Source organism: Dipteris shenzhenensis, chromosome 18 (assembly GCF_047967505.1).
Source record: "Dipteris shenzhenensis isolate YYH24624 ecotype China chromosome 18, Dip_SZ_1.0, whole genome shotgun sequence".
In the NCBI taxonomy this organism is placed as follows: Eukaryota; Viridiplantae; Streptophyta; class Polypodiopsida; order Gleicheniales; family Dipteridaceae; genus Dipteris; species Dipteris shenzhenensis.
In genome coordinates, this window is record NC_141613.1 from 30,208,484 (window position 1) to 30,236,080 (window position 27,597).

Genomic DNA, 27,597 nt, shown 5'->3' on the forward strand with positions numbered 1-27,597 from the left:
TGTATTTCTGAGTGCTCTCTCTAGATCTGAAGTGTCTTTTCATACATGTTCCTGGAGTGGTGTGTGTGATCTCAATCTCTCTCTCCACTATGGGAGTTGGCTACAGCATGACAAATAGTATATGGCCTGATAACCCTGCAGCAATCCTTAAAGCATGCTTCCAAACTGTGGCCCAACTGCAGAGGAGTGCCAGACGGCTGGTCTGATGAGGACTCTTTACTGCTGTTTGAGTTACTCTTTACTATTCAAGTACAGCACTTCCAAGCAAGGAGCTTCTTAACAAGCATATCATATGGTGTGTGTGTGAGTCTCAGAATCTACCCAATGCATAGCACTTACTCCCATGTATAACAAGGATAGACCACTAAGTTTAGTAGATCTTGCAAGAACTTTATGGAATGTGCTTTGAGGAAGAATTCCAGACCCAGCAGTACTGTCTTGTTAATTCTCTCCAGTTTGTAGTAGCTTTGGTAAACAGACATGCAATCAACAATCTCGATCATGAACAAGATAGGAGGCTTCGTGTTTTCTTTTTCAGCTCTCCATAAATTTATTCATCCAATCACATAAGATGTGGCACTTGAAGATAAGATTGCCTTGTTCCTTGGTGAAACAATAACATGTGCTTACCCAGGAGGCTTAAAAAGCAGTTTTTCACTTTTACATATTGCAAAACAAGGAAAAAATCTCCCATAGAGCATTGCTCCAAGGATAACAGAAGATGACATATAAGATACCGTAATTCACTGGCAAAGGAATGCTCCATTCTCCTTTGAGAGTACGTGAATGAAAGTGAGAGCCATTTCAAAGGGTTACCATATATATGCATCGTATATACATATTTCAATTTCAAACTGCACACTTGATGGACGTCCTCTACAGATTGATTTCCAGCTCCAACCAATGCGGGAATGGCCTTGATACAAAGCACTTTTAAGGTACTTACGCCACAATTCCTTGGAAACCCCCATGACCAATCCCTAAACTATGTCGTCTTTCTGCTGTTCTTTCTGGAGAACTTGTGTGAGCTCCTGTGTTTCTTGCCTGTTTTCTTTTTATTCTGCTTCCTGTCCGACCCTGACCTCTCTTCCTTGTCCATGTCTTCAGTCTTGTGTCTTTTCTTCTTGTGCTTTTTAGACTCCAATAACTGCCCTTTTTCAATTGCTACTGAAGGCCCAGAAGCAGGACCCATCACACGATCCTCCCAGTCCTCTTTTAGGCGAATGTCTGGAAGATGCGGGCTAGCAGGCTGAGGTAGGGGGTATGGCCCAGGGTCATCCATCCGTGAGCCAATTGCCCCCCTTCCACGTTTTACTCTGCAAGTGAAAAAGAATACTCCAGTTATAACAGGCATTTATATAGCACCAGAATACCATTAAAGAAAATGACAGCGATGGAGTGAGAAAGACACAATAGCAAATCCCAAATCCATACTAAAACCAGAGAAACACATTCAAGCATACGGTTTAGGGAAAGAAAACATGCTCAAACATGCGTTTTTTATTTTCTTTTCCTATTTCCAGTTAGTTCAACTTGATCCCCTGATACATGAGGAAGAGCGGGCCACAGATAAAGACAGAAAAGAGAAAATGATTTGCTGCTTATTATGAACAAAAGAAAAACCTCCTGGAAGTGGCTAACTTGGCTTATATAGAAAGGGGTGAATCCATAAAGACAGCAGGATAATCTGTTAACTGCCCCAATACAAAGATCACCTGTGGCCAAAGACGCTGGCAAGGCCTCCCATGGCTGGGTCTTCATAGCCTCCCATGTGGCAGCCAGGTCCTTCCAGAGCTGCTGCCCTTTTGGCAGCCATTATTGCTGCGCACATGCAGCCAAACAATGCCTACACCCAGTAAGTCAAATAAACGCTCCATTCGCTCCTGCAGGAGAGCTCTCAGCAAGAGCTTGAAGGAATCCTTGGATGCCAGTCCCCGCACCTGCATCTCCTACTTCTCTAGGTACCGATCTGTGAAGTCCTCAAACCCATAGGGCCAAAATACATCACAAGCATCACAGTATAATGCCCATTGGATGTGGCATTGCCAAACAAAGTCAAGAAGAGCACAAGGGAACAAATCGTATTCCCAAGAGTGTGTGTTACAGTGGGAGACCGAAATGAGGATATATATCCTCTATGTGGTACCCTAACCATATGGGAGAAACCAGGTTCACACCATACTGCTCATAATCTAACAGTTACTTCCCCCTCTTAAGTTGTAGTTGGTTTTACAGGGTACCAAGTTGGGAGTAGCTAAGGAATTGGATCAATCTCATCACTAAGAACTTTCTCAATGATGAAGTGACAATGCACTTCAATATGCTTTGTTCTAGCATGAAAAGTCCTTTGCAATTGAATAATGCTCATGTGTTGGATAGAGAGTAGTAGAATCAACTAATAAAATCCCAAGTTCAAAGAGTAACATTCTGAGCCAAACTACTTCAGAAGCACCACTGGTAGATCCTTGTACTTCGCTTCAATAGATGTTAAGGCTACTTTTAACAAGCTTTTGCCATGACAAGGCTTGAGCTAAAACTGAAGACAAAGTACTTGCACACCTTTGTCATCCACACCACTTGCTACATCAGTAAAACCATAGAGTTCTAAGTCTATGGATCTATTAAATCGGAGTCCATACTACGCTCATAGTTCCCACAAGTTTCGGAGTTTCAGTCACTAGAAGAAACGATGGAAACGGAGTTTCGGTTTTTAAGGTTAATAAAATATATATTATATATATAATTATTATTAATACATATGTCATATAACAAGACTTGAGAGGACAACAAGGAGGAGAGGAGAGGGCAAGGGCTGAGGCGAGCAAGGAGAAGAGGGCAAGGGCTGAGGAGAGCAATGAGGAGAGAAGAGGGCAAGGGCTGAGGAGAGCAAGAGGAGAGGCTAGAGAGGGAGAGCAAAAACTGCCCTACCCACCAATGGGGTTCTTACTCGGTGGTTGAGGCTGGTGTGTGTGTGTGTGTGTTGGTATTTTTGCTTCTATAACTGAGCATTGGTATCTACAAGCTCTTACATTGCTGCTCTATATACATTTCCCTGGCTAGGCTCGAGAGGCACTGCCAAAAAAAAAAAACCCTGCCTGAAACGCCGTTTCTGGTTTCGGAAATGGCTCCGAAACGGCAAACCGTTTCTGGGCACTATGATTACGATGGACCACAGAGAACCTGAGAGCTCTTCTAGAGTTGGAAATATTAAGGCAATAGGTATGTAACAACGTTAGGGGAACCTTTTCCCTCATAGAGGTTTTTTTCCCCTAACCACAATCAGTGATTGAGTTAGCTCATTGAATCAATTGTTTGTAAGGGTCTTAATCCTAGTTACAGTTACATGATACATCCTAGAGCTTTTAGGGTTTTAAACCTCTATTCTCAATACAGCAGCAGTTCAATGAGTTATTTCTCCTCTACTATTGTGCACTTCGCTTCTATTTCTCACAAATTGGTATCAAAAGAAGCTGCCCCTCACTCCATCACAGCTCCCTGCCCTCGGGAAGCACTTTTGTCGCAAAAAAATGTACTTTTGTCATGAAGAACCTCGCTCTCAGGCCTTGTTTCAGTCAGCCATCAACAGATCTACATTGCTCTTTTTGAATACTATTGGAGCTCCTACAATGCTGGACCACCGATTTTCGAGGGAGTTTTCTCACATTTTGAGATTGTTGTACCTGTTTTTTAACAGGCTGCACCTGTTTTTGGTTTTTCAAGCTTCTGGAGCTGCTCTAGATCTGTGATTTCAAGCTGTTGCAGCTGATTTAATCAAAATGACCTGCTCTGGAGTGATCAACTTGCTTGCTCAACCTTGCATCATTTTATTGCACTTGGTGTATTGTTTGCCCTTAAAATTCTCAAGCTATTAGTCTCCATCGGTTGCGTTTGTTGGCCCTCGTGCAGGTACAAGTTAGATTTCAGCCAGATTTGTACAAGTTAGCATTGGCTTGTAAAGCAGTGAATTTTGTTTGTGCAGTTTAATTCACAGCAAGTAAATTTTTCAAAGGTCGTACTTTTGTGCATTTATCTGAGATGGCACAAAATCTCAATGATGCATGGGGAGTCCTCGCTCAAGAGGATAAGTTGATGTAGCATGCAACGATTATCTGATCGTGTAATTCACAGCAAGACCTTCTTTAAACCTTTAGCGAGGAATGAGCGTTGTTTACCATAGAGAGAGAAAAGAGATGAGGGTAGAGAGAGAGTAGAGTCGACAACCGATTGGGTCCCTGTACCCACTGAGGGCCCCCTCCCCCAATCAGGGGAGAATTTGCTTTATACTTGGAGAACTGAGAAATACAAAGAACACTCTTCGAGAGAGCACGGAACGCGCTTCTGAAGAGCTCACTATGCACACATATAGCAGACCCAAGGACCTGAGAGGCAACGCCAACCAATACCGAGACCTTGATGCTGTCCACACTGCCGATGTAGGACGCTTCTGCAAGGCAAGGAAGAGGCTTGTGCTGTCTACCAGAATGCAGGGTTACTGCGTGAGTGAGAGAGTGAAACTAGAAGTGATAGATCCTATGAGAGAACTGAGAGATGACTGAAATATAGAGCTGAGAGTGAGCTGTGTAAAGTTTAAACTGTAAAAGAGAGCTGAGAAAGCTGAGGAAACAGTGTCCCAAACCTCTCTCCGTTTGTTGGTCCAAACCTCCTACTGTTGTGCTGCGTGGTCACCTTCAGATCAGGCTGAACTGATGGCCAAGGGACTGAAGCTAGAGCAGGGCCAGATCTGAGGATCTCAGGGGCTGCACAAGAGGCTGAAGTGGAGCTGTAGGAGAACTGAAGGCAGGAGCAAACTGAATGAGAAAACAGGGCAGCCAAGGGGCCCTTTTATAGGGCTGGACTGAGCCAACCCAGTCTGTAAACAGACCGACTCAGTCTGTTTTACAGACTGGTTGGCCTACAACCAGCCTATAAAAAGCCCTCCCTGGCTCATTTGCCAGGGGAGTTTTTGGGCAGCCTGCAACCTGTCCAACCTTTGGGGACGACCCTAAAGGGACTCCTTACCTAGGCTAAGACCTAAACTATAAGATGGAAACACTTAACCTACTGTTCTCCAGTGGGTACTAGTGAACAAGAACTGACTACTGACTTGACCTAAGGCCGAGAGACTGACCTACGTAGCTTGTGCCTGACTGTCCCTGGAAAAGGGCTCACAAAGGGGTCACAGCATACGACAAAATCTCCTATCTGGGAACTATAATGCACTTGTCGATATAGCCTTATGATTAAAAATATTTCAGTTTCAAAACGACTATGGGACTTTGTTGACAGGTGATGATGCCCATCCTGGAACTATAGCTCTTGACACTCTCCGCAACAGGGAGCTGGTTGAGTTGCTGGTCGTGGAGGGCAGCAAGCCTAGGGCCAAGCATCTGCTCAAGCAACACGCAATCAAAGAACATGGGATGCCCAAGATGCACAAGATTTGGTGGATTTCCCTATTGGTAAAAGGGGAATAGGCACAAAGAGGGTATACAAGTTAAAAGACAAACTTGGTGGTACAATTGATAGTGCGTGATTGCAATGGTTGCACATTTTGGTTGGCAAGCGCATCATTTGGACATAAAAGCAGCCTTTGTGAATGGCAACCTCCTAGAAGAAGTGTATGTGAAGCAGCCCTTAAGGCTTTGTGATGCTTGGTCAAGAGCACATCCAGAAGGATGGCAGGGATTTACTGAGCATTACTTTGTATGTGAATTATATGCTGCTCGCGGGTACCAATGCAGGTTTCAAAACTAAAATGCAGTTGGCATTTGAACTGTCAGATTTGGGGATTTTGCATTACTACTTGGGGATTCACTTTATGCAAAATGTTTTTGGATTGTTATGACACATGAAGGTACGAAACGAAGAGAGAGAGAGAGTGCAAGTACAAGACGAGTCGATAGAGCAATCACGTCAAATCTAAGATAAAATGAAGAAACACAAGTACAAAGTACTTGTACCTAGACCTAGGACTAAGTGTCCTAGGTGTCACATAGAACTAAGTGTCCTATGTGGCCTAAAAGGCACTAACACTATAAGTGCCTACACTTATGCCTACAAGACACATACCATGGCCTATAGGGCATCACTAGAACCACCAGAAGATGGCCTACAAACCCCCCTCCATGGGATGGGCTGAAGTACTCTGGAAACGTCTCAGAATACCTGGTAGTTTCTAGTCATGGTGGCACATGTTCATCCAAAAGGATATAGCCACCTATGAATGTACAAGGAATGTCAGATCATGTAACAAAGGGAACCAAGTGTAAAGCCTGTCGGAAGACTTCGAACTTGGGACGAGGAAGTGCCTTTGTAAACATATCTGCGATGTTGTCCTCTGTGGGAAGATAGGACAACTCTATGTCTCCTGTTGACAACCGCTCCCGAACATAATGATAGTGAACTTCAATATGCTTGGTACACGCATGAAACACTAGGTTACGCGCAATGGCGAAAGCACTCTGGCTGTCAGTGTAGACAATAATGGAGGATGTCTGGCAAATACCAAGATCTGTAAGTAACTGTCGAAGCCAAACACACTCTACTGTAGCGGTGAAAGCTGCCCTATACTCAGCCTCACAGCTAGACGTGGCAACTGTCGGTTGCTTCTTGCTGAGCCAAGAAAGACATGAATTGCCAAGCAAAAAACAATTGCCAGTATGTGACACTCTGGTGTCGGAACATCCTGCCCAGTCACTATCCGTGTAAGCATGCATGGTAAGTGAACCCTGATCACCGTAGAAGAGGGCTAAATACTGAGTGCCTCTGAGATATCTGAAGACTCTCTTCACTCCCTGCCAATGCTGTGAACTGGGCATGTGCATGAATCTGCTGAGCTGAGATACTGCATACTGCAAGTCAGGTCTGGTATGACAAATATAAATAAGGCATCCAACAGCCTGCTGATAAAGAGTGATATCACATGGTGGGCTCCCATCATGAGCTGAGAATTTGAAGCCAGGGTCCACTGGAGTAGAGATTGGCTTGCAATCCTCAAACTGAAAACGATCAAGGAGCTGTCCAATATACTTGGACTGAGACATCATGATACCCCCCTCAACATGAGCAAACTGAATGCCCAAATAATAATGGAGCCATCCCATGTCTGACATGTCAAAAATCTGCTGCAAATCAGCCTTGAAGGCTGCAATTTGCTGAGTATCTGGGCCCGTGATAAGCATATCATCCACATATAAAATCAGCACTAAAAAATCAGATCCACTCCCACGGAAATAAAGAGTGGGTTCTGTGGGACTATTCTGAAAACCAAGGGATAGTAAGTGTGCATGAATTTTGGCATACCATGCCCTGGGTGCCTGCTTCAAACCATAAAGGGCTTTTCTAAGCCGGCATACCTTATTTTCAGAATTAACAACCTCAAAGCCAGGAGGTTGTGTGACATAAACTTCTTCCTGCAGATCGCCATGAAGAAAGGCGGTCTTGATGTCAAGTTGGTGCACTTGCCAATGATGATGGGCTGCAATGGCAATGACACATCGAATGGTAGTAATCCTGGATGTGGGAGCAAATGTCTCCTCAAAGTCAATGCCTTGTTGTTGGGCATACCCTTTTGCAACAAGACGGGCTTTGTATCGATCTATGCTGCCATCAGATTTCCTTTTTAATTTGTAGACCCACCGCGTTCCAATGGCATGCTTGCCAGGTGGGAGATCTACTAATTCCCATGTGTCATTTTTGGCAATAGATTGTAACTCAGATTTCATTGCATCCATCCACTCTTTGCTGTCAAAAGCATCTTTATGGCACAAAGGCTCTTCATTGCAAGCTGTAGCAAGGAGTGCAAACTCAAGAAAGTGACCATGTTGTCTATTCCCTGATCTTGTCCGGGCAGCAAAAGGCTGATCTTGTTTGCTGTCCCTCAATGTATCCGGAAGCCATCTGGGAACTTGCCTTTGCTGTCTATTGACAGCTCTTTCTTCAATGACTGCATCATGAGTAATGGAATCATTCTGTGCCGAAAGAGTAACCTGCAAATCAGCATGAGGTTGTGGCTGATTATTGCTTAGTGGAGGGCCTACAGGAGGCTCATGTTGCTGCTAAAAATCCTCTTCTGTTGATGGCAGAGGTAACCAAGATTCAAAGGCATCAAACATGTCAATATCTAGCTTTGCTTTGCAGTCCACAAGAGGAGAAGCTAAATGTTCAGCAAAGATCACATCTCTACTGGCAATAATCTTCTCAGTATTGCTTATGTCTCAGCTGAGATGGTACATGAACATATGCAAGAGACCCAAAAACTTTCATGTGTGAAAGTGAAGGCTTCCTGCCTTTCCATGCTTCATAAGGTGTGTGAGTCTTTAATGCCCATGTAGGTGATCTATTCAGCACATAGTTGGCACACATTACAGCATCAAGCCAAAATTTATTGGGCAAAGACTTGGCCTTAAGCATGCATCTCGCCATCTCCATTGTGGACCTGTTTTTTCTTTCAGAAACAGGATTCTGCTGAGGAGTGTAAGTAGTGCATGAGTGAATAATGCCCCGTGAGGATAGAAATGCATCAAACTCCTTTGACATATACTCACCCCCCCTATCTGTGTTGAGGGTGACAAGCTTGCATCCTGATTCATTCTCAACCATATTCAGCCATCTCTGAAAGCATAAGAAAACTTCAGATTTGGCCTTTAAAGGATATACCCAGCAATACCTTGTGAAATCATCAATGAGAGTCATGAAATACTTGTATCCTCCAATGGCATTTGTCCTCATTGGGCCACAGACATCACTGTGTACTAGCTGCAATTTCCTTTGTGAGAGTTTTGGATAATTCTTTTGAAAAGGAAATCGATGCATCTTACCCAAAAGACAAACCTTACACACATGTTTGGAAACTGTGTGAGTCTAAGGTACATCATTTGCCATCTGCTGTGAATGTAGCTTTGCAAGAGCTCTATAGTTGAGATGGCCCATTCTCTCATGCCAAAGATGAGTTAGAGCAAGATGTGAATCTGAAATAGCCAATGCTTCAATAGAAAGTGCAGCTGAATGATGATCAAGGTGATAAAGCCCTTTTTGCAAAGTGCCAGTGAGAACTATGGCATTGTCATCACGAAGATCATATACTAGGCATCTGTAGCCATCAAAAATTACTCTGAAACCTGAAGTAGCAATTGCTGAAATTGAAATCAAGTTGACTTCAATGCCAGGCACAAAAAGAACATTTGTCAGAGTGACAGGATGGCTGGGAATGGATGTGAGCTGCACATCTCCAATTCCTTTTACAGCATATGAAGCATTATTAGCACATGTAACAATCCCCCCTCAAGGTGCATCAGCTAGAGAACGAAACAACTGTCTGCAAGATGTGACATGCTTGGAAGCACCACTATCAAAGTACCAGGACTGAGCATCATTAGCAGTAAAGAGTGCATCAGCTTTGGAGGGATCAAATGAGCAATGGACAGCCCATGACCAATCATCCTGAAGAGCATGTGCATGTGAAGCATCTGCTGGCTCATGGGATTCAATGGCATGTGAGGCATTAACTGTCAATCCTGCTTTCTTTTTCTCCGAAGCAAAGCGCTTCCTGCATTCTGAAATGACATGTCCAGGCTTGCGACAATAGTTGCATCTTTTCTTCTTTCCCTTATCTGCTGTATTTTTAGATGCATGGGAGGAATTGCAGCTGCTATGCGTAGAGGAATTGCAGCTGCTATGCGCAGATTTGGGCTTGCCCAGGCTTGGAAGCCTTGCCTCTTCCTGTCTGCTGTGAAGCAAATGCATGATCAGGAATAATGGCTTGTCTGTTAGCTCTACTTTGCTCTTCCTGCAAAAGCAAAGTAACTAGCTGGTCAAAAGAATAGTGCTCTGGATTACCCATGGCCACTAATCAAAGGGTTGTAGCAAACCCTTGATATGTATCTGGCAGTCCATTCAATGTGGTACTGACAAGCTGTGAATTTGGCACCACCTCATCAATGTTGGCAAGCTGTTCCATGAGGTCTTTGTGTTGGAGATAAGTGCACACTAAGTGTACTATTTCCTAGTCTACATTTGTCTAAGTCTAGTCTAGTCTTTGTGTCTTGAGTGTGTGCCATGTGGCACCTCTACAATTATCCCATAAGCACTCTTGCTTTATGTCTTGTACTTTGGCCCATATATTCATGGGTCACATCATTGCAATCTATCAGTCTAGCTTGTGTCTTGTCTACACTCTTCTCAAGGTATTTCTTGTCTTTCAATCTTGTTATTTCATTTCTAGTTTCTAGTTCTTGCTTCCATATTCCAACATGGTATCAGAGCTAGGTTGATCCCTCTTCTCTCCCCTCAGTCTGCCTCTTCTCAGATTTCTCCCCCACTGTAGATCTGCCCCTCTTTTCAGATTTCTCCGCTGCAGATCTGCCCCTCTTCTCAGATTTCTCCCCCGCTGCAGATCTGCCCGCCTTTTTCTGCCCCGCCATCACAGCACGCCATTGCACGCCAGATCTGTGCATTTCCGCGCCAGATCTGCGCAGTTCAGCTACAGATCTGCGCCCATCAGCTCCCGCTCCTGCTGTCGCTCCTGCACCTGCATCAACGTACGAGAGTGTCCATACAGTCCGTACAACTGTACGGAATCTGTACACAGGCCGCACTTCTCCAGCTGCTGTTCGAGATCTGCGCTATCTTCACGGAGATCTGCGCCATCTGTTCAACCTCCTGGACTGCGCCCCCTTTTTGCACCTCTGCCTCTGCCTGGGATTAAGGTACTGTGCTTTGCCTCTTTCAGCTTGCTGAGCATTCTCTCCTTTTTGCTGGTTCCTCCCGCTTCGATGGGCTGTCATATGCTATGGCCTTGACAAAGTGGTGAGAGAACCGGCTTCTTGGATCTCTCCTTTCATTTATTTCTGCAATATTGTAAGGGAATAGACACTGCCCTTGCATCCTAGCAAGAGGAAAGACCTTCCCACATGGCATCTTCCTCTCATTCTCTCATATCTATCGATAAATTCAATGGGTCCAACTTTCATACTTGGCAAATCAAAATCAAGTGCCATCTTATGAAAGAAGGTCTTTGGGACATTGTTCACCGTGCTGCTCCCGAAGGTCCCGACACTGAGCAAGTTGTCACTGCCAAGAACGACAAAGCCTATGCTATCATCTTGCTCGGCCTTGGAGATGATTACATTCATCACATCTCCGACATACAGTCTGCTCCTCAAGCATGGATCACTTTGGATACCCTTTTTGGACCCCGATCTAAAAACTCTAAGATTGCACTTATGATCTCATTCTTTGATCTACATATGCAGGAAGGAGCTACTATAGCCTCTCATGTCAATTATCTTCGCAGTCTTATGGTTCAGCTTGCGTCAATCAAGTCTCCCATCTCCGAAGATATTGCTATTGCTGTGCTTCTCAAAAGCTTACCTGACACCTATGCTACTCTTGTCACTACCTTCAAGTATCACAATAATCCTTCTCTTGAGGGTATCATCAATGCTCTCCAAGAGGAAGAAAGAACTCAACAACGAAAGGTAACTGACACTGCATTTTTAGCAAAGAAAGGAAGTTCTAAGGTAAGAAAGCCTTGCACCCATTGTGGCAAAACTAATCATATGGAGAAGGATTGTTTCAAGGCTCATCCATGCACCATTTGTGGCCATGATAATCACCGGGAGAGGGACTGCTACTCCAAACCCTCTACATCAGCCCCTACATCTACCTTAGCCCATGTTGCTGCAGCATCTCCATCAACAGATCCTGCTGTTCCTTCCTCATATGATGAGAAGTGGGCTTTCTGATTACTTCTATTTCTTGTCTACCACCTTGACCACCGATGATGTAGGTCAAGGGGTTCTAGTGTCTTGGTTTTTCTGTTTGACTACAGTCAGTCTTCTGTCTATCTAGTCTTGTCTGTCTGTCTATTTGTCTATCAATCTGACTATGTTTTGTTTTAGATCCATCTTGTCCCTACCCTTGTGGACCCATATGAGGATATCACTTGAGGAGGGGTGTCTCACGATCTTTGTCTGTCATGTCTTCTATCTTGTCTCTAAGTCTATCGGTCTTTATGTTTGTCTTCTAGTCTTGTCTTTCTGTCTTACTCTTAGTGTCCACTTAAGGAGGGTGTTGGAGATAAGTGCACACTAAGTGTACTATTTCCTAGTCTACATTTGTCTAAGTCTAGTCTAGTCTTTGTGTCTTGAGTGTGTGCCATGTGGCACCTCTACAATTATCCCATAAGCACTCTTGCTTTATGTCTTGTACTTTGGCCCATATATTCATGGGTCACATCATTGCAATCTATCAATCTAGCTTGTGTCTTGTCTACACTCTTCTCAAGGTATTTCTTGTCTTTCAATCTTGTTATTTCATTTCTAGTTTCTAGTTCTTGCTTCCATATTCCAACACTTTGACCTTTGTCAAATATGCATCCATTGACTCACCTTCATTCATATTCACTTCCTGTAATTGCCTTCTCAAATATGCAACACGAGCTTCCTTGCGTATCTGATAGAGAGAAGCCAATTTATCCCAAGCATCCTTTGCTGTCCTACAAGACCGGATGTGTGGAATAATGATTCTCTTGCATGATAAAGCAATGCATGAATGTACATTTGCATCTCTTGCATCCCATCTTGACTGTTCTTGAGTTGGAAGAGCAGCAGCAAGAGTGCTAGAGGAAGAGGCATCAGGAGGAGTACCACCTGCAGAAGGACCAGCAGTAGAAACAACCACTATAGCATTGGCTGGCCTCAGATCAGCCCCAGAAACAATATTCCACAAATGCTTTGCAACAAGAATATGTTTCATGAGATAAGACCACATCGAATAGTTGGTGCCATCCAACTTATCATCTTCACGAAGAACTCCGAATAAATCTTGATTGTTCCCAGCCATAGCAACTGTGATAACCTGTAAAAGACCTGAAAAACCAAGTACGGAGCAGAGCCGTACGGTTGTACGGAGCAGAGTACGTACGGTTGTACGACGTAGGTACAAGTGACGACGTACAGTACGGAGCAAAGCCGTACGGTTGTACGGCGTAGGTGCGACGAGCAAAAAGGTACGGATGTACGGAGCAGGTGCGGCAGAATTCAAAATCTGTACGAAAGTCCGTACAATCGTACGGATTGTACGGATGGAGCGCAGATTGTTGAAATCTGTGCGTGATGCAGAGGCAGGGGAACAGATCCAATAGCGCTTTGATACCACTGAAGGTACGAAACGAAGAGAGAGAGAGAGTGCAGGTACAAGACGAGTCGATAGAGCAGTCACGTCAAATCTTAGATAAAATGAAGAAACACAAGTACAAAGTACTTGTACCTAGACCTAGGACTAAGTGTCCTAGGTGTCACATAAGACTAAGTGTCCTATGTGGCCTAGAAGGCACTAACACTATAAGTGCCTACACTTATGCCTACAAGGCACATACCATGGCCTATAGGGCATCACTAGAACCACCAAAAGATGGCCTACAACAGTCAATTCTATACGGAGACAATAGTGGTTCAGCTTTCAGGACTGCAAGCCCATTTCTACTCCCATGGAACCGGGGATGAGGTTATCCATGCATGATGGCTTGATGACATTATCTACAGTCAAGCTGTTGGATGCCTCATCTACTTATACAATCACAGACCAGATACTCAGTTTGCAATGTAACAATAAGCATTTATGCAGAGCCGAAGGACACTACATCAGCAGGCTGTCAAGTGTGTTTTCCGCTATTTGCAAGATACACGTCATTTGATTGTTTCCTAGGGATGTGACTTGCAATTGCATGCTTACAGCGACTAAAATTGGGCTAGTGATTATGACACTACGCAGTTAACCAGCGAAAACTGTTCCTTTTTTACATTCATGTATTTCCTGGTTGATTAAGACACAATAAACGGTTGACTACCTCTTGTCAAGCTGAGTACAAGGCAGCTTTCACAACAATGATTAATGTGTTTAGTTGTGACGATTTGAAACCTCAACCGGACTTCAAACTCAGCTTTTACATACAACTCGCAGCCTTCTGATCAATTCACACTTTGGAAAACACACCCACAAGCAGCTGGAAATCAATTCGCAGCTTCTTCGAATGAATCGCCCTTTCAGGAATACTTCGTCTGGTGGCTGGAAATCGCCAACAGCAAAGAGAAACTTAACGACACGATTCGGTGTAGATAGAGAGTGTGGAAGTGACACGACCCGAGCACTCCTGACACTCTCACCTGCAAGCAAACACAACACACCAAACGTGAGGAATCTGAGCAGGCTGCTCACCACCCAACCATGACACCTACGGGATACGATCCCGAATCAAGAGATGTCCCCTCCAAGCCACAAGCTGAGCTACTGGCAAGAACTCCCAACCAAATCCTAGCCAACCTAGTTTCCCATACCACCAAGTGGCACCTAGAGGCCTTGGATCTGCTGCTAGGCCTTGGCCTACACTAAGATGCAGGCGTGCGTCCGTGACTCAATCCAAGATCAGACCTAGCACTAGGGAACAAGACTTGCTCCCATCGGCTCTCTGCAGACTGAACCTCTAGGCCTCTTTTATAGGCTTGGGCACAATGCGCCAAAAATAACGAAGACCTCTATCTGGTTTGTATCCTTGCCACTTGAAGGATCGAATAGGAGAGAAAGAGTGCAGGTAGCTAAAGAAGCGATGAGTTAGCCGTCACGTCAAATCTTGGATAAAGGAGTACAAGGTACAAGTACCTAGACCTAGGACTAAGTGTCCTAGGTGTCACATAGGACTAAGTGTCCTACGTGGCCTAAAAGACACTAACACTATAAGTGTCTTTGGCACATACCATGGCCTATAGGGCATCACTAGAATCACCAGAGGATGGCCTACAACGCCCCCTCCATGGGATGGGCTGAAGTACTCTGGAAACGTCTCAGAATACCTGGTATTTTCTAGTCATGGTGGCACATGTTCATCCAAAAGGATATAGCCACCTATGAATGTACAAGGGATGTCAGATCATGTAACAAAGGGAACCAAGTGTAAAGCCTGTCGAAAGACTTCGAACTTGGGACGAGGAAGTGCTTTTGTAAACATATATGCTATGTTGTCCTCTGTGGGAAGATAGGAATTTCCATCCAATCCGAATATCGTGGGTTTTAAACCACTCTCTTCCGATTAACAAGTCCACATGTTCCAAGTGCATGACATAGCACGTAAGAGTAATTGTGTAGTCTTGAATCCAGATAGAAAGTTTGTCAATCTTACAATCCCAAAACTGCTTCCCATTTGGAAGCTGCACCTCGTAGGTGTGATCGCTAGGTGTCGTGGACAGTCCCATCCCACGACACAGCCCCATCCTCTGCACAAGTTTGTAGTTCACAAAATTGGGAGAGCTGCCTAAGTTAAAGAGAATGTGAATTCTTTGGTCCCTTGCTTCTCCATAAGCTCGAAAAAGGTCATGGGGGCCAAATAACGAACTATTAAAAGTGCAATTACAAGAAAGTGGGCAAGTAATGACATTTACAGAAATACTTGTCATCAATGCTTGGTTAGCTCCCTTAGCTTTGGTTCCTTGTCCCGCATGGAGCTTTGGTCCAGGCGCTTGCATCTAGTTCTTGCGTTTAGGACAATCATTCCGAGTGTGGGCCCGCTCCTCACAAATAAAACAACGTCCTTTTCTTTAGCTTACGGGTGCGTAGAAAACGGGCTCGATCATTCTTGGTCTGAGTCGAATTCTTCTTGGAGGCGTTGTCAGCAGACTTCGACTCCCCGGTACCAGTTGTTGACTGGAAGAACTTCCTCTTATTCTTCCCACTCGTGTCGGCAATAGTGGTTCCCTTTGAAGTGGCCATAGTATCATCATAGATGCGCACATAGTTCATGGCCTCTTGCAAAGTGGTAGACTTGCTTATACGAGTCAAGTAAACCATCCACATGGAAGCCCAATAAGGTGACGGGGTCCATCTTTGTAGCTCTGATCTGCAAATCACGAAACTTATGAAGATAAACTTCAAAAGTCAAATTCAGATTGGACATATCGAGGGCCTTGAGCTTGCCTACGATATCATAACCCTCCTCCTTCTACAAGTACTCTTTCTTGAAGAACTCTTCAAATTCGATCCATGTGGAAGGCTTTGGTCGAAGTTCCTTCCACCACAATAAAGCCTTCCCTGATAAATACCCTGCGGCAAGTTGCATCTTCTTCTCATCAAGGTAAGGGTGAAACTGGAAGTGTACTTGCCACTTGTGCAACCAAGAGTCAACCACTTCCTCGGTCCTGGATTTCTGATCTCCGGGACAAGGATCTGGTGTAATATTCCGACCCAACACTGAAGCCAAAGCATCAACATGTGTGAGCGTTTGAACAGTGCTGGTCAAAAGCATGATAGAAGCTTGAATCCCTTGGAGTTGCTGTGTCAACCCCGTTTGATTCGAATTAACCAACTCAAACTTCGCATCCACAGCTGCGGTGAACTCACTAAAGGCAGTCTTTGTAATCAAATCATCGTAGAGACCCCAGTCGTCCCCTCCGTGGTATACCTTTGTAAGACTAGAATAAGTCCAATCATACAAATTTAGAATTTTTGTTGTTCTAAAGATCAAAAATCTACAAAGAAAATAAAAGAGAAAATGAAAGAGAAGGAAAAAGAGGTAAACAAAAACTTTTATGAAAAACAAAAGGAAGACATACTTAGCAAGCAAAGCAACACTTATGTCGTCATCAGTGCCCAAGCATAAGCAGCTATACTGGGTTTCTAAAGACCCGCGGAGTCTCTTGGGCAAACCCAGTGCTTACTAAAATACATCAAATAAACAAAAGAGAATGAAAACAAGAAATAAAGAAGAAACGAAGCACGTGACTTAAGCAAAAATAAACAAGCAAGTCAAGAAACAAAAACTTCCAAAAAACTAGAAACTCTCTCTCTCTCTCTCTCTCTCTCTCTCTCTCTCTCTCTCTCATTTAAAACATAAAAAGCTAAATGGCCCTTTACACTTATGTCTCGTTTCTGCAAAGAGGCAAAAATACATTTCTAACTTAGAAAGCACAAGTATACTCAAACAAACTCTCTTTTGCTAAAAGAAAAACGGGCTATTCAGCTCCCCGCTTTTTGTTTTCAGCTTATGTTCAATTATTCTAAACAAACCTAAGGCCGAAACACCATAGATAAAAAACTTCATATCTAGGAATGTGCGAACTTTTTCCATTATTTTCCTTGGATTATACCTCTTGTGTAATAGTAAAGTGATCAAATTACTACATTGAGTGATAAAAGACTCCTTAGTTGTACAAAGGCGGGAAAATCTATGGAATTGGGAAGAAATGACTCCATATTTTGCCAAATCAGAAATGTTTGAGTCAATGTGAGGCATTTTTATAATGTGTAAACCACTATATCCAGGTTGTTCACGTTTATCGTATATATCAACCTCTAATCCTATGGTAGATTGAGAAAGTCTAAGATCTAAGAAAACACAAGAATCCCCTCTTGAAGTGCAATTCAGTTCACAAGAGTCACGAGGATAGATTCCTTCTCCAAAAGCTCTAGCATCTTTGTACATAAAGTCTTGAAAGCTAGGAACATCTGGTACAAATAAATCATCTATAAAACGTCTAACTTGACTAAGCTTATGTAAGAAATAAGACCTTGCATAAACTCAAATTCATAAGTGAAAAGATAAAAGTTTGCTATAAAGACGGCACAATTAGTGCCCATGGGGATTCCTATAACTTGTTGAAACAAAGAATCACCTATTGTGATGTAAAGATTATCTAAAAGAAAATCTATCCAAGAGCAAACATCTTCTACACTTACTACCTTTGTGTATCTTTTATTTTTAGAACCTATGTCATGATCTTTATTTTTTAGCCACAAAAAGTCAAAGCATAAGGTTGTTTTCTCAACTTTTAGCACTTTGCATCTATCTTTGTCAAATCTCAGCTTGAAAACGTCAGCCACTAGCTTTTTAATTCTAAACTTCAGGTCTTCCATTTCAATCTTTGTGTAAAGCGTCGTAAAATCATAGGTTTGAAGGAGAATAGGAGACTCTTTTTCCTGAATGCTTCGAGAGGAATTAAAAAATTTTACAACAGGAATCACTCCTACAGAGTCATTTAAAATCCAGCTTGAGTTCAAGGGGACATCTGCCTCTTTTAATAAGCCCCTCCAAAGTTCATGGACACTAGGCAACATGGCTTTGAAGCAGTAGCTTAGCCATTTAGAGACAATCGTCAAAGTAGTCTCACAAGCAGCTGCAATAAATCTTGGCTTTTTTGGAGTTTTGTGAAACTTCCAAGCAACACAAAGAAAAGGTATGCTTGGATTGCAAACAAACCCAGAAGATCTTGATCACCCTCTGAAAGCCTAGGTTCTGCTGAATCAGCCATAACTAGAACTGATTTCAGTGAAGAGAGTAGTCTAGGGAAGAGGAGCAATAGGCGGATTCAAAGCTAGGAGTATGGAGTGAAGTAGAGGCTTGCCACGAGGATGAGAGAAGGCTAAGAAACAGCAAGGCTAGCTGAAAAGGAAGAAGGCGGCTGATCCCGAGCTGGCGAACAGCAACCCTCCCTCCCCTCCCTCCCCCCCCTAATCCTAGCTGGCAGAGTTCGGTGGAGATGGCAGCTGGTCTGTACGGTCTTTTGCAGCAGTCCGCTCTAGCTGACAGGATCCGAGAGGGTAGGCGTGGAGAGGTGTAGCTTGAGCGCAGCCCACGGGCTGGTGAAGAGAAGCAATCCGCCAAGCTATAAACTCGATGGCCTTGGCTTTTAGAAAGCCCAGCTTTCTAGAAAAGCCCATCCTCCTAACTTTGAAGGGATGGCGCTTTTTTTAGCTTCCAAGCCCACCGACTTCAGCTCAGCCCCAATGCTCTCCTTCCTCACGCCAACCCGGATTCCACACAGCCAATCAGGTGCTCGGGGTCCCTTGGATTCTGCCACAACCTTGCGCTCCTCCTTGCACTCTTCTCGCACGTATCCTCTTGCCATAAGATCCTCACCACTCCACCCTAACTACACCATCTCTCTCTCTCTCCTAGACCCTCAGCAACTAACAGCAAATTCACCTCTTCTCTCTCTCGCCTTCCTTCTATCCCACTCCCGGTAACTAACAACCCTAACTGACGAACCAACAAGCACTCACAGGGTACCACCTGAAATTTCGAATTTGATTCATACTTGGAGGAAATCACGTCCTATCTCTCTTGCAACAGAGATTCATATCTCCGGAGTTGGATCTGATACTAACTTACATGACCCAAGCACTCCTGAAACCTATGACCTGCAAGCAAGCACAAGAACACACCAAACGTGAGGAATCTGAGTAGGCTGCTCCCCACCCAACCATGACACCTACTGGATACAATCCCGAATCAGGAGATGTCCCCTCCGAGCCACGAGCTGAGCTATTGGCACTAACTCCAAACCAAATCCTCACCAGCCTGGTGTCCCATACCAACAGGTGGCGCCTAGAGGCCTTGGATCTGCTGCTTGGCCTTGGGCTACCCTAAGATGCAAGTGCGCGTCTGCGACTCAATTCAAGATCAGGCCTAGCACAAGGGAGCTAGACTTGCTCCCATCGGCTCTCTGAAGACTGAACCTCTGGGCCTCTTGTATAGGCTCAGGCCCAATGCGCCAAAAATAGCAAAGACCTCTATCCGGTTCATACCCTTGCCACTCAACCAGAGAATCAAGCCTGCCTCGCCCTAAGCCTCCCCAGGCTACCTAAGCTAGTCTTGTGTACAGCCAGCTAGAAAGCATGTGCTTTCTAAAAGCTAAGCCTGCTTCTCTTGTCAAGAGTGGCAGCGGAAGATGTAAGCAAACTGAAGCTACAGAATCACACAGAGAATACTAGAGACAACAAGATGTGCCACAAACAGATCTGCTGTAACTTAGCCCATAAACCAGGGCAGCAACTCTAATATAAGGAGTCCTGAACAGGATGAGAAACAGGAGCTGCTGAAGGGGCTGAACTGGAGCACAGGATCTGGGCACAAGGAGGCTGGAGCCTGAGAGCACGGAGGCTGGAGGGGCCTGCAACGAGGAGGCAGGAGGAGCCTGGAGCAAGAATGCTGGAGGGGCCTGCAACGAGGAGGCAGGAGGAGCCTGGAGCAAGAAGGCTGGAGGGGCCTGCAACGAGGAGGCAGGAGGAGCCTGGAGCGAGGAGGCTGGAGGAGCTGCTAGAAGAAGTGATGAGATGAGGAAGGGGGAAGACCCTTTTTATAGGGAAGGCCAGGAGGGTCGGCCAGATGGCCTAGACCGACCAGCCTGGTCGGTCAGCCAACTGGGCCGACCAACTGGCCGGCCAGAGCTAGGTTGGCCAGGGGCTGGTCGGCCAGCCTACCCCCTCTGGCCCCCCTGCTGCGTGGGAGCTGGTCGGCCAGCCTCGGCCCTGTCTCGTGGGTGCCCCCTCTGAGTGTAGGAATAGCCTCCGACCAATGGAAAATAGTGTCAGATACAAGTGCAGAACCGGAAATGAAAGAACCTTACGAGGGGCGGGCACACCCACAAAGAAGCCCTCACTCAGAGCAGTGTGCACACAAGTACACTGTAGACAGGAGATGCATATAATGCTAACACCCCCTCTCGGCTCCTGTCGAAGAAGCAGGGAGCTGGGTGAGTCCGCAAGAAGCTGGTACTGTCGATAACGAGCCAGATTGTTGAAGGATGGTGAACGGGAGAGTCCCCCTCGAGAGTATGTTCCCGGTTGGGGCCATGTAAAGAAACAATCCAAGACTCGGAGTGTAGTGCAAATGAGGAAGGTTTGTCGGTGAAGAGAATCCGGTAGATGGGAACCTGTACGAGAGAGTAAATGGAGAAGAGGATGTCTGTCCCCCTCTGAAACTGCGGCGATGTTATCCTTCCAGGTGTCATAGTTAGTACCATCAAACTTCTGAGTTTCGGAGAAGTGGGGAAGGATTGGGATCTGTATCTGGGTGTGGAGATCCGTACCTTTTAGATAGGACTTATGATTTCTTGAGTGGCTGAGGTCCCCCATGTGTTTCAATACCAAACAGAGAACTATCGAACCCAAAAATCAAGAGCCAATAAATTCTGCCAGGAACCCCTTAATAAAGTCGTACGGGTGAAGACGGGAGCCGACCCGATGCGCGATGAAGGAAGGGGGGGAGAGGCTCTTGATGAAGCAGTAGGCTGCTATTGATAGTCCGGGGTACGGGTGCAAATTTTCAAAATATAAATTCACAAAACCGATTTTCAAGATGCCGACTGGTGCCTCGGAGTAGGAGAAACAAAGGCTGCTGACCAGCAAGAAGGAGAAGGCAAAGAGCTGATCACAAAGGCAGGAGGAACATTGGCTGCCGACCAGCAAGAGAGATGCAGAGAAGAACTCACCCAGGTGTTGGTGGATGCTTCAGTAACCAAGAGGATGGGGAGCACCTAGTGCTCTGATACCATGTCAAGAGTGGCAGCGGAAGATGTAAGCAAACTGAAGCTACAGAATCACACAGAGAATACTAGAGACAACAAGATGTGCCACAAACAGATCTGCTGTAACTTAGCCCATAAACCAGGGCAGCAACTGTAATACAAGGAGTCCTGAACAGGATGAGAAACAGGAGCTGCTGAAGGGGCTGAACTCGAGCAGAGGATCTGGGCACAAGGAGGCTGGAGCCTGAGAGCACGGAGGCTGGATCCTAGGAACGAGGAGGCTGAAGGAGCCTGGAGCGAGGAGGCTGAAGGAGCGTGGAGCACGGAGGCTGGATGAGCCTGCAGTGAGGAGGCTGAAGGAGCGTGGAGCACGGAGGCTGGATGAGCCTGCAGCGAGGAGGCAGGAGGAGCCTGGAGCGAGAAGGCTAGAGGGGCCTGCAACGAGGAGGCAGGAGGAGCCTGGAGCAAGAAGGCTGGAGGGGCCTGCAACGAGGAGGCAGGAGGAGCCTGGAGCAAGAAGGCTGGAGGGGCCTGCAACGAGGAGGCAGGAGGAGCCTGGAGCAAGAAGGCTGGAGGGGCCTGCAACGAGGAGGCAGGAGGAGCCTGGAGCGAGGAGGCTGGAGGAGCTGCTAGAAGAAGTGATGAGATGAGGAAGGGGGAAGACCCTTTTTATAGGGAAGGTCAGGAGGGTCGGCCAGATGGCCTAGACCGACCAGCCTGGTCGGTCAGCCAACTGGGCCGACCAGCTGGTCGGCCAGAGCCAGGTTGGCCAAGGGCTGGTCGGCCAGCCTACCCCCTCTGGCCCCCCTGCTGCGTGGGAGCTGGTCGGCCAGCCTCGGCCCTGTCTCGTGGGTGCCCCCTCTAAGTGTAGGAATAGCCTCCGACCAATGGAAAATAGTGTCAGATACAAGTGCAGAACCGGAAATGAAAGAACCTTACGAGGGGCGGGCACACCCACAAAGAAGCCCTCACTCAGAGCAGTGTGCACACAAGTACACTGTAGACAGGAGATGCATATAATGCTAACATCTCTTGCCTAAAATAGGCGCTTCTCTCTAGAAAGTCGAGCTTTCTCCAAAATCTTGGGCTTTCCCCAGAAACAGGTGCTTTCCTCCATAGAGTAAGGCGCCCTTCTTTAATTGGAACACCACTTGTCTTGTGCTTTTCCCCTTAAAAAGTAGGGGAATATAGCACTCTCCAAAGTCTTGTACCTTGCACAAATAATATAATACAATTTAACCCATTAGAGGGTAGCCAAATGCATGCATTCTAGTTCATAGTCCCTTGTGAGCGTCTGTCATGGGCATCCACAAGCCCGCGGCCATGCTAGCTGGTGCCAGTGCAGGCAAAACCAGGTCCACTGCCATGCGAGCATCCGTCATCCCTGCAGAAAGCCCTATGCAGTCAGTAATCAGCACACAGTCAACAGACAATCAACGCTCGCATCGAAGGTCAAAAAACACAGAGTTGGATGCGTTGACTTTTTTGTCGCCGTTGACTTTTTGACCGACCAAGGTCAGCGGTTGGCATTGACCAAGTCGGCCAGGCTGACCTAACAGCCTATAAAGGGCAGCCTTTGGCCCTCATTCTTCATCCACTCCTCAGGCCTTCAAGCCTTCAGAGCAGCAGAGCCCAGGCCTCCCCGCAGCAGACCAGCAAGGTAGCCTCAACCTCATCAAGGATCTAGTGAGGATTCACCTCCAAAGACCTTTTGTATGCAAGTGCTGTCACCCTTGTTCTCAGAAGAGCATCTGAGCAACCATTCTTGTCGTCTCGTGTCCCTTTGGCTGATCCGAGCTCTTTATGTCAGACAAGAGCAATTCTTCTTGTTGGGCTTGCCATTGCTAGGCTTGCCCTTTTCTATGCCCTACAGATCCTTAGTAGTACAAACAACTTACCAGAAGTTCGCTTTATTTGAGCACTACCAGACTAGACATTTCTTGTTCCAATTCAACATATGCAGAATCCCAAAAGGCTTATCTAGATGTAGCTGGATGTGAGAAATGGAATTGAAGTGCACAATGGTGGAGGAGAAACAACTCGTTGAACTGTTGTGTTGAGAATTAGAGATTGAAATGAAGTACGAATGTATAAAACCCTAGGGTCTAACCTTAATTGAGGTCAAGACCTTACAAACAACTCAGCAACTAAATGTGGTTAAGGGGGGAAAACCTTAATGAGAAAATAGTGCCCCTAACCTTATTCCTAACCTAAAGCTAACCACTGCCTTAATATTTTCAATGCTCCCTTGCCATGTTGTGATTTCAATCATCAAATGGAAACAAGTTTAAATCTTTGTGGAAAGCATCAGCTTTTCTTGAGATAGTGCAATGGTGAACAACCGGCCACATTCTTATATGTTAGGCAAGAGATGAGACAGAACTCCCTTGCATGTAATGGCTCTCTCACATAATGATAGTGAAGTTTAATGTGTTTCGTGCGGGCATGAGGTATAGGATTCCGTGCTCTAAGATAGCACTCTGCTTGTCAGTGAGAATTGGAGTTGGAGACTCCAATTATGACTTTTGTCAAGGGCAGTGATAATTGCTTCAAATAGCATGACTTGCTGAGATGGACGAGTTCTAGAGGCTTCTTCAAGGCACAGTTGCAGGATACTGGAAGCATAACTGAGAGAAAAGGATAGCTTGCCACGGCAAACCCTTATACACAGAATAAAGAAAGTCTTCAGATCTCACAATTGAAAATTTTAAATTCCAACTCATTCCATGTGCTTCTAAAAAGAACACTTACAAGAAGTAGATAACTTTGATCCCTCTGCTCAGCCTGAAAAGTGACCTGCAGGTAGGAACTCCTGGACTACAAGGACCCCTGCAATGGGCCCTATTTATAGAGCTGGATGGTCCCAAAAACAGGGCAGACAGGCTGACCAGCCTTCTACTTATCCCAACCTGACCTACTGCCCGCCAGACTGGTCTCTGTCGACCAGTCTGTTACTGCTTTGCAGACCTATAAAGCCTGCACATTGCAGCCCTTGTTTTTGGCCCTGCTGCCCACCTGACAGCCATTGTACCTGCTGCAATACGCCCTTCTGTACCTGCTGTACCAGCCCAGGTACCCGCTGCTGCTGAGCAGCACATCTGCGGCTGCTGTACAGTCCTTGTACTAGATCTGGCAACCAGGTAATCTCTCTTCTGCAGCCCTTCTACTATCCCCATCTGGCTTCCCTTTGCTCCAGCCTATGTGCCCTCACCAAGGGTCTGTTGCCAGCCTTTGCTGCTGGCCAGGTGGACCTTGAAGCTACCCTAAAATAACATCAAAGAGGATTTCAGTCAGCTGTCCATGTGACAGCCATCTTGCTGCTCACATGGCAGCCTCATCCTATCCCCCTGGTGACCCATCTACCCCTATACATCCTGAGATATCAAGCCCCTGAGCTCTCCTCATTTGGGAAGGTGCCAAGAGGAGGTAGAAGATAGTCTTGAGGTTCTAGGAGTCCACATCTAGGATAGAATAATTGTTGAGAAATTTCAGAGTGTAGATTATTTACACAATTGGAGGAAGGAATTGGTACCCTTGGAGGAAGTAGGAGGTGAGGGCACATAGGTTATCCTTCACAACAGCCCAGATTCTGCAAAGCACCTTCACCTCAAGGGTCTACTCCAACCTGTCTTCAAACTGGCACCATCCGTGTCTTGCTCCTTGATTCCCCGCACAGTGATATCCTTGTGGCTGCTTCGCATAGATCCCCACTGGAAGGAATCCCTCACACTGTCTCTCGAATGATGCAGTCACCCTCCACTCTTCCATGGGCACGACCATCCACTCTTGGACTTCATCTCCACCTGAAAGGTTTCCGCAAGGTCACTATCTGGTCTTTCAAGAGTCATGCAACTGGCCCACAGCTGTGGAGAACAAGGAAACCAATTGGGCGTATCTGCTGTTACTAGTAAGTCCAATCAGAGGGAGGAAGTGGCAACATTATCCTGAGATGGCTGCTGTAGTATACCCAGAAAACTGCTTTGCAAAAGAGTCTACCTCTGGAAAACAATGTGGCGGACCTGGGAGGTTCTGAAGAAGGATCTAAGGTGAAAAGCTGTGGAAAGGGTATATTCACATTCTTTGAAGAGGCATATCGACAGGCATTAGAGCTGAAAATCTAAGTCTCACAGGGACCGTAAAAGAGATGCAAATCTAGGAAGGACCTTCCTCGTCACCTTCTCAACTTCTGAACTGTTGAAATAACATTCTGGAATAGGATCAAGGCAGGGTGGGGTGGGACTTCCCCTTCAATTATGCCAACATTCAGCAGGGGGGCGATGTGATTCAATTTAGTGGGGGATAAAATATGTCCAGAGGATACATGTTGTGGCATGGCTTGATGCATCATGACCCACCTGCGAAAGCAAAGGCAGGCTTCAGATTACCACCTGAAAATTATAATCCAAGTTTCCGCTGCTGACAGGGCTGCTGGACAACTAGTCCCCTACGCCCTTTGCGACTTTGGCGTAAAGGAAGATGTTTCTATCTTATGAAGACTACAGTTTAGCCAATCTTACAAACTAAATAATAATTTTGTAAGGTGAAGATTCTTAAGAAAACACACACACACACACACACGCATGTGGAAGAAAAGAATGGCAAGAAAGAGCGGGTAACTGAAAGAGGATACGAAGCAAAGCTGAGAAGAGAGATGAGCTAGATGAGCACAATGTTATCTGTCACCTTAAGTTGGTGACTGTCCTCCCTTCTGCAGGCCTTCAAACAAGCCTACGCTACCATGTAGTTTAGAGAGTAAAAGGTCTGATCTCTTGCACGGCCTAGACCTACCGACATGTTAAAACGTTTGCTCAAGACGTCCTACTTCACGTCTGTGACACACAGAGAAGGAAGTAGTAGAAACCGTAACAAACTTGGGCTGCAATAACTCAGACTGTTCCGTTGTGGTCTATCTTATCTACGAAGCATACCTGGAATGCAAAAATTGTTCGACTTCGTCATCTTTTAGACCTTCATCCCTCAGATCATCTACGATGCCACAAGAACGTTCGGAATCATCGTCTGAAATTTGATCAGTTGCATAGCTGACATGCAATCTTGGAGAAGAGCTCCTATAGTGTGAATCCTGATGTTTAGTCGTGTAACTGTCTCTGGATCTTCCCGCGGATATTTTCGAAGAACTCGTCAATCTGGCCGCTTCTTCGGTTTCGTTTGAGAGACTTGTGCCTGGTATTCGCCTGTGCCCTTTCTTGACCTTGCGCTCGAGCTCCAACTCCATTGCCCTGCGCCTCCACATCTCATTGATCTCAGCCGCACGATTTGCTGAAAAGACAAAATGCGATCTATTCAATCTAAGAAAAAGTAGCCAATTGGGCACCCCTTCAACACAAAACAGACAACGCCCTAGAAAACCCTACTGCCGATCCCGTGCAACTAATTGCTCTTCGCAACTCATTGATGTCAACTACAGAAAAGGGAAAAAAGAGTTATAAACATTGCGTAAAATTTCTCGAATCATGGGATTCCGTGAGATGTGCAAATCGGGAGATGGCGAGAATGAAAACCTTGTTCGACGCCGCGAACGGTGGCCTGGAGGAATTGAGGGTTAGGGCGTCCACGAGCTGTGGGCTTGGAGAGGTAAACATGGACACCATCTTTCTCAGCCTGCAATCTGAGTCGCGAGGCTTCCTCCAAGATCAAAGCAGCCAAGTGCTTCTCGGTCTCAGGATCCATGGCTCTGCTCTGCAAAACAAAAATGACAATGGAACTTTGCATTCTCACGCTTGATGTCATCCAGGGAATACCCCTGGCAATACCCCACTCTTGGTATCCCAGACCGGCCGGCCGGAATCTGGTGAGCCTCCACCGGCAGCTAGTCTCATTCTGAGCACTTTCTTGTCCGGCATGCCCCACATGGACGGTCGAAGCACGATAGGCAGCGCATGACTAGCACAACCATGCCGATGACATGGTGCAATCGCATGATCAATGTGTCGGATAGTCTCGCCACATGATGCACCACAATAAGCGAGTGGCAAATCGCATGGCAGGCGAGTCGGGCAACATTTCGACATTTATTACCAATTAGGGGCGCGATGCATTTAATACGAATGGGGGAGGTCTATTCTCGTTCTGAAGTGGCCAGATCGGACGGCACAGATGAAATCAAGTAGAGCTCGAACCTTTACGTATAGAGGATGGTTTGGGCAAAGTTCCCAGAAATCCGCTCAAAGCCACCAGCCGCCGTAAGCTAATTTCCAGGCACGATAAGTTTGATCGCCCCACGTGAAGGATGTGTGAACAAATATGAAGAGGAAGAGGAGACGAGTGGAGATGAGGAGAGAGG

General features: G+C 45.8%; 1 protein-coding gene and 1 pseudogene across 1 annotated transcript; both read right to left on the bottom strand.

Annotated features, from left to right (window-relative positions):
• Positions 1 to 758: 758 nt before the first annotated feature.
• On the bottom strand, positions 759 to 27,072 carry LOC147891084 (G patch domain protein). Its single transcript, XM_087389522.1, has 3 exons — positions 26,816 to 27,072; positions 26,222 to 26,573; positions 759 to 1,316 (listed from the first exon to the last, which is right to left on the bottom strand). The coding sequence occupies exons 1-3, from the start codon at positions 27,042 to 27,044 to the stop codon at positions 986 to 988; spliced, it is 912 nt and encodes a 303-aa protein (XP_087245648.1). The 5' UTR covers positions 27,045 to 27,072; the 3' UTR covers positions 759 to 985.
• LOC147891085 (uncharacterized) lies at positions 15,770 to 24,469 on the bottom strand (annotated as a pseudogene).
• Positions 27,073 to 27,597: the final 525 nt, after the last annotated feature.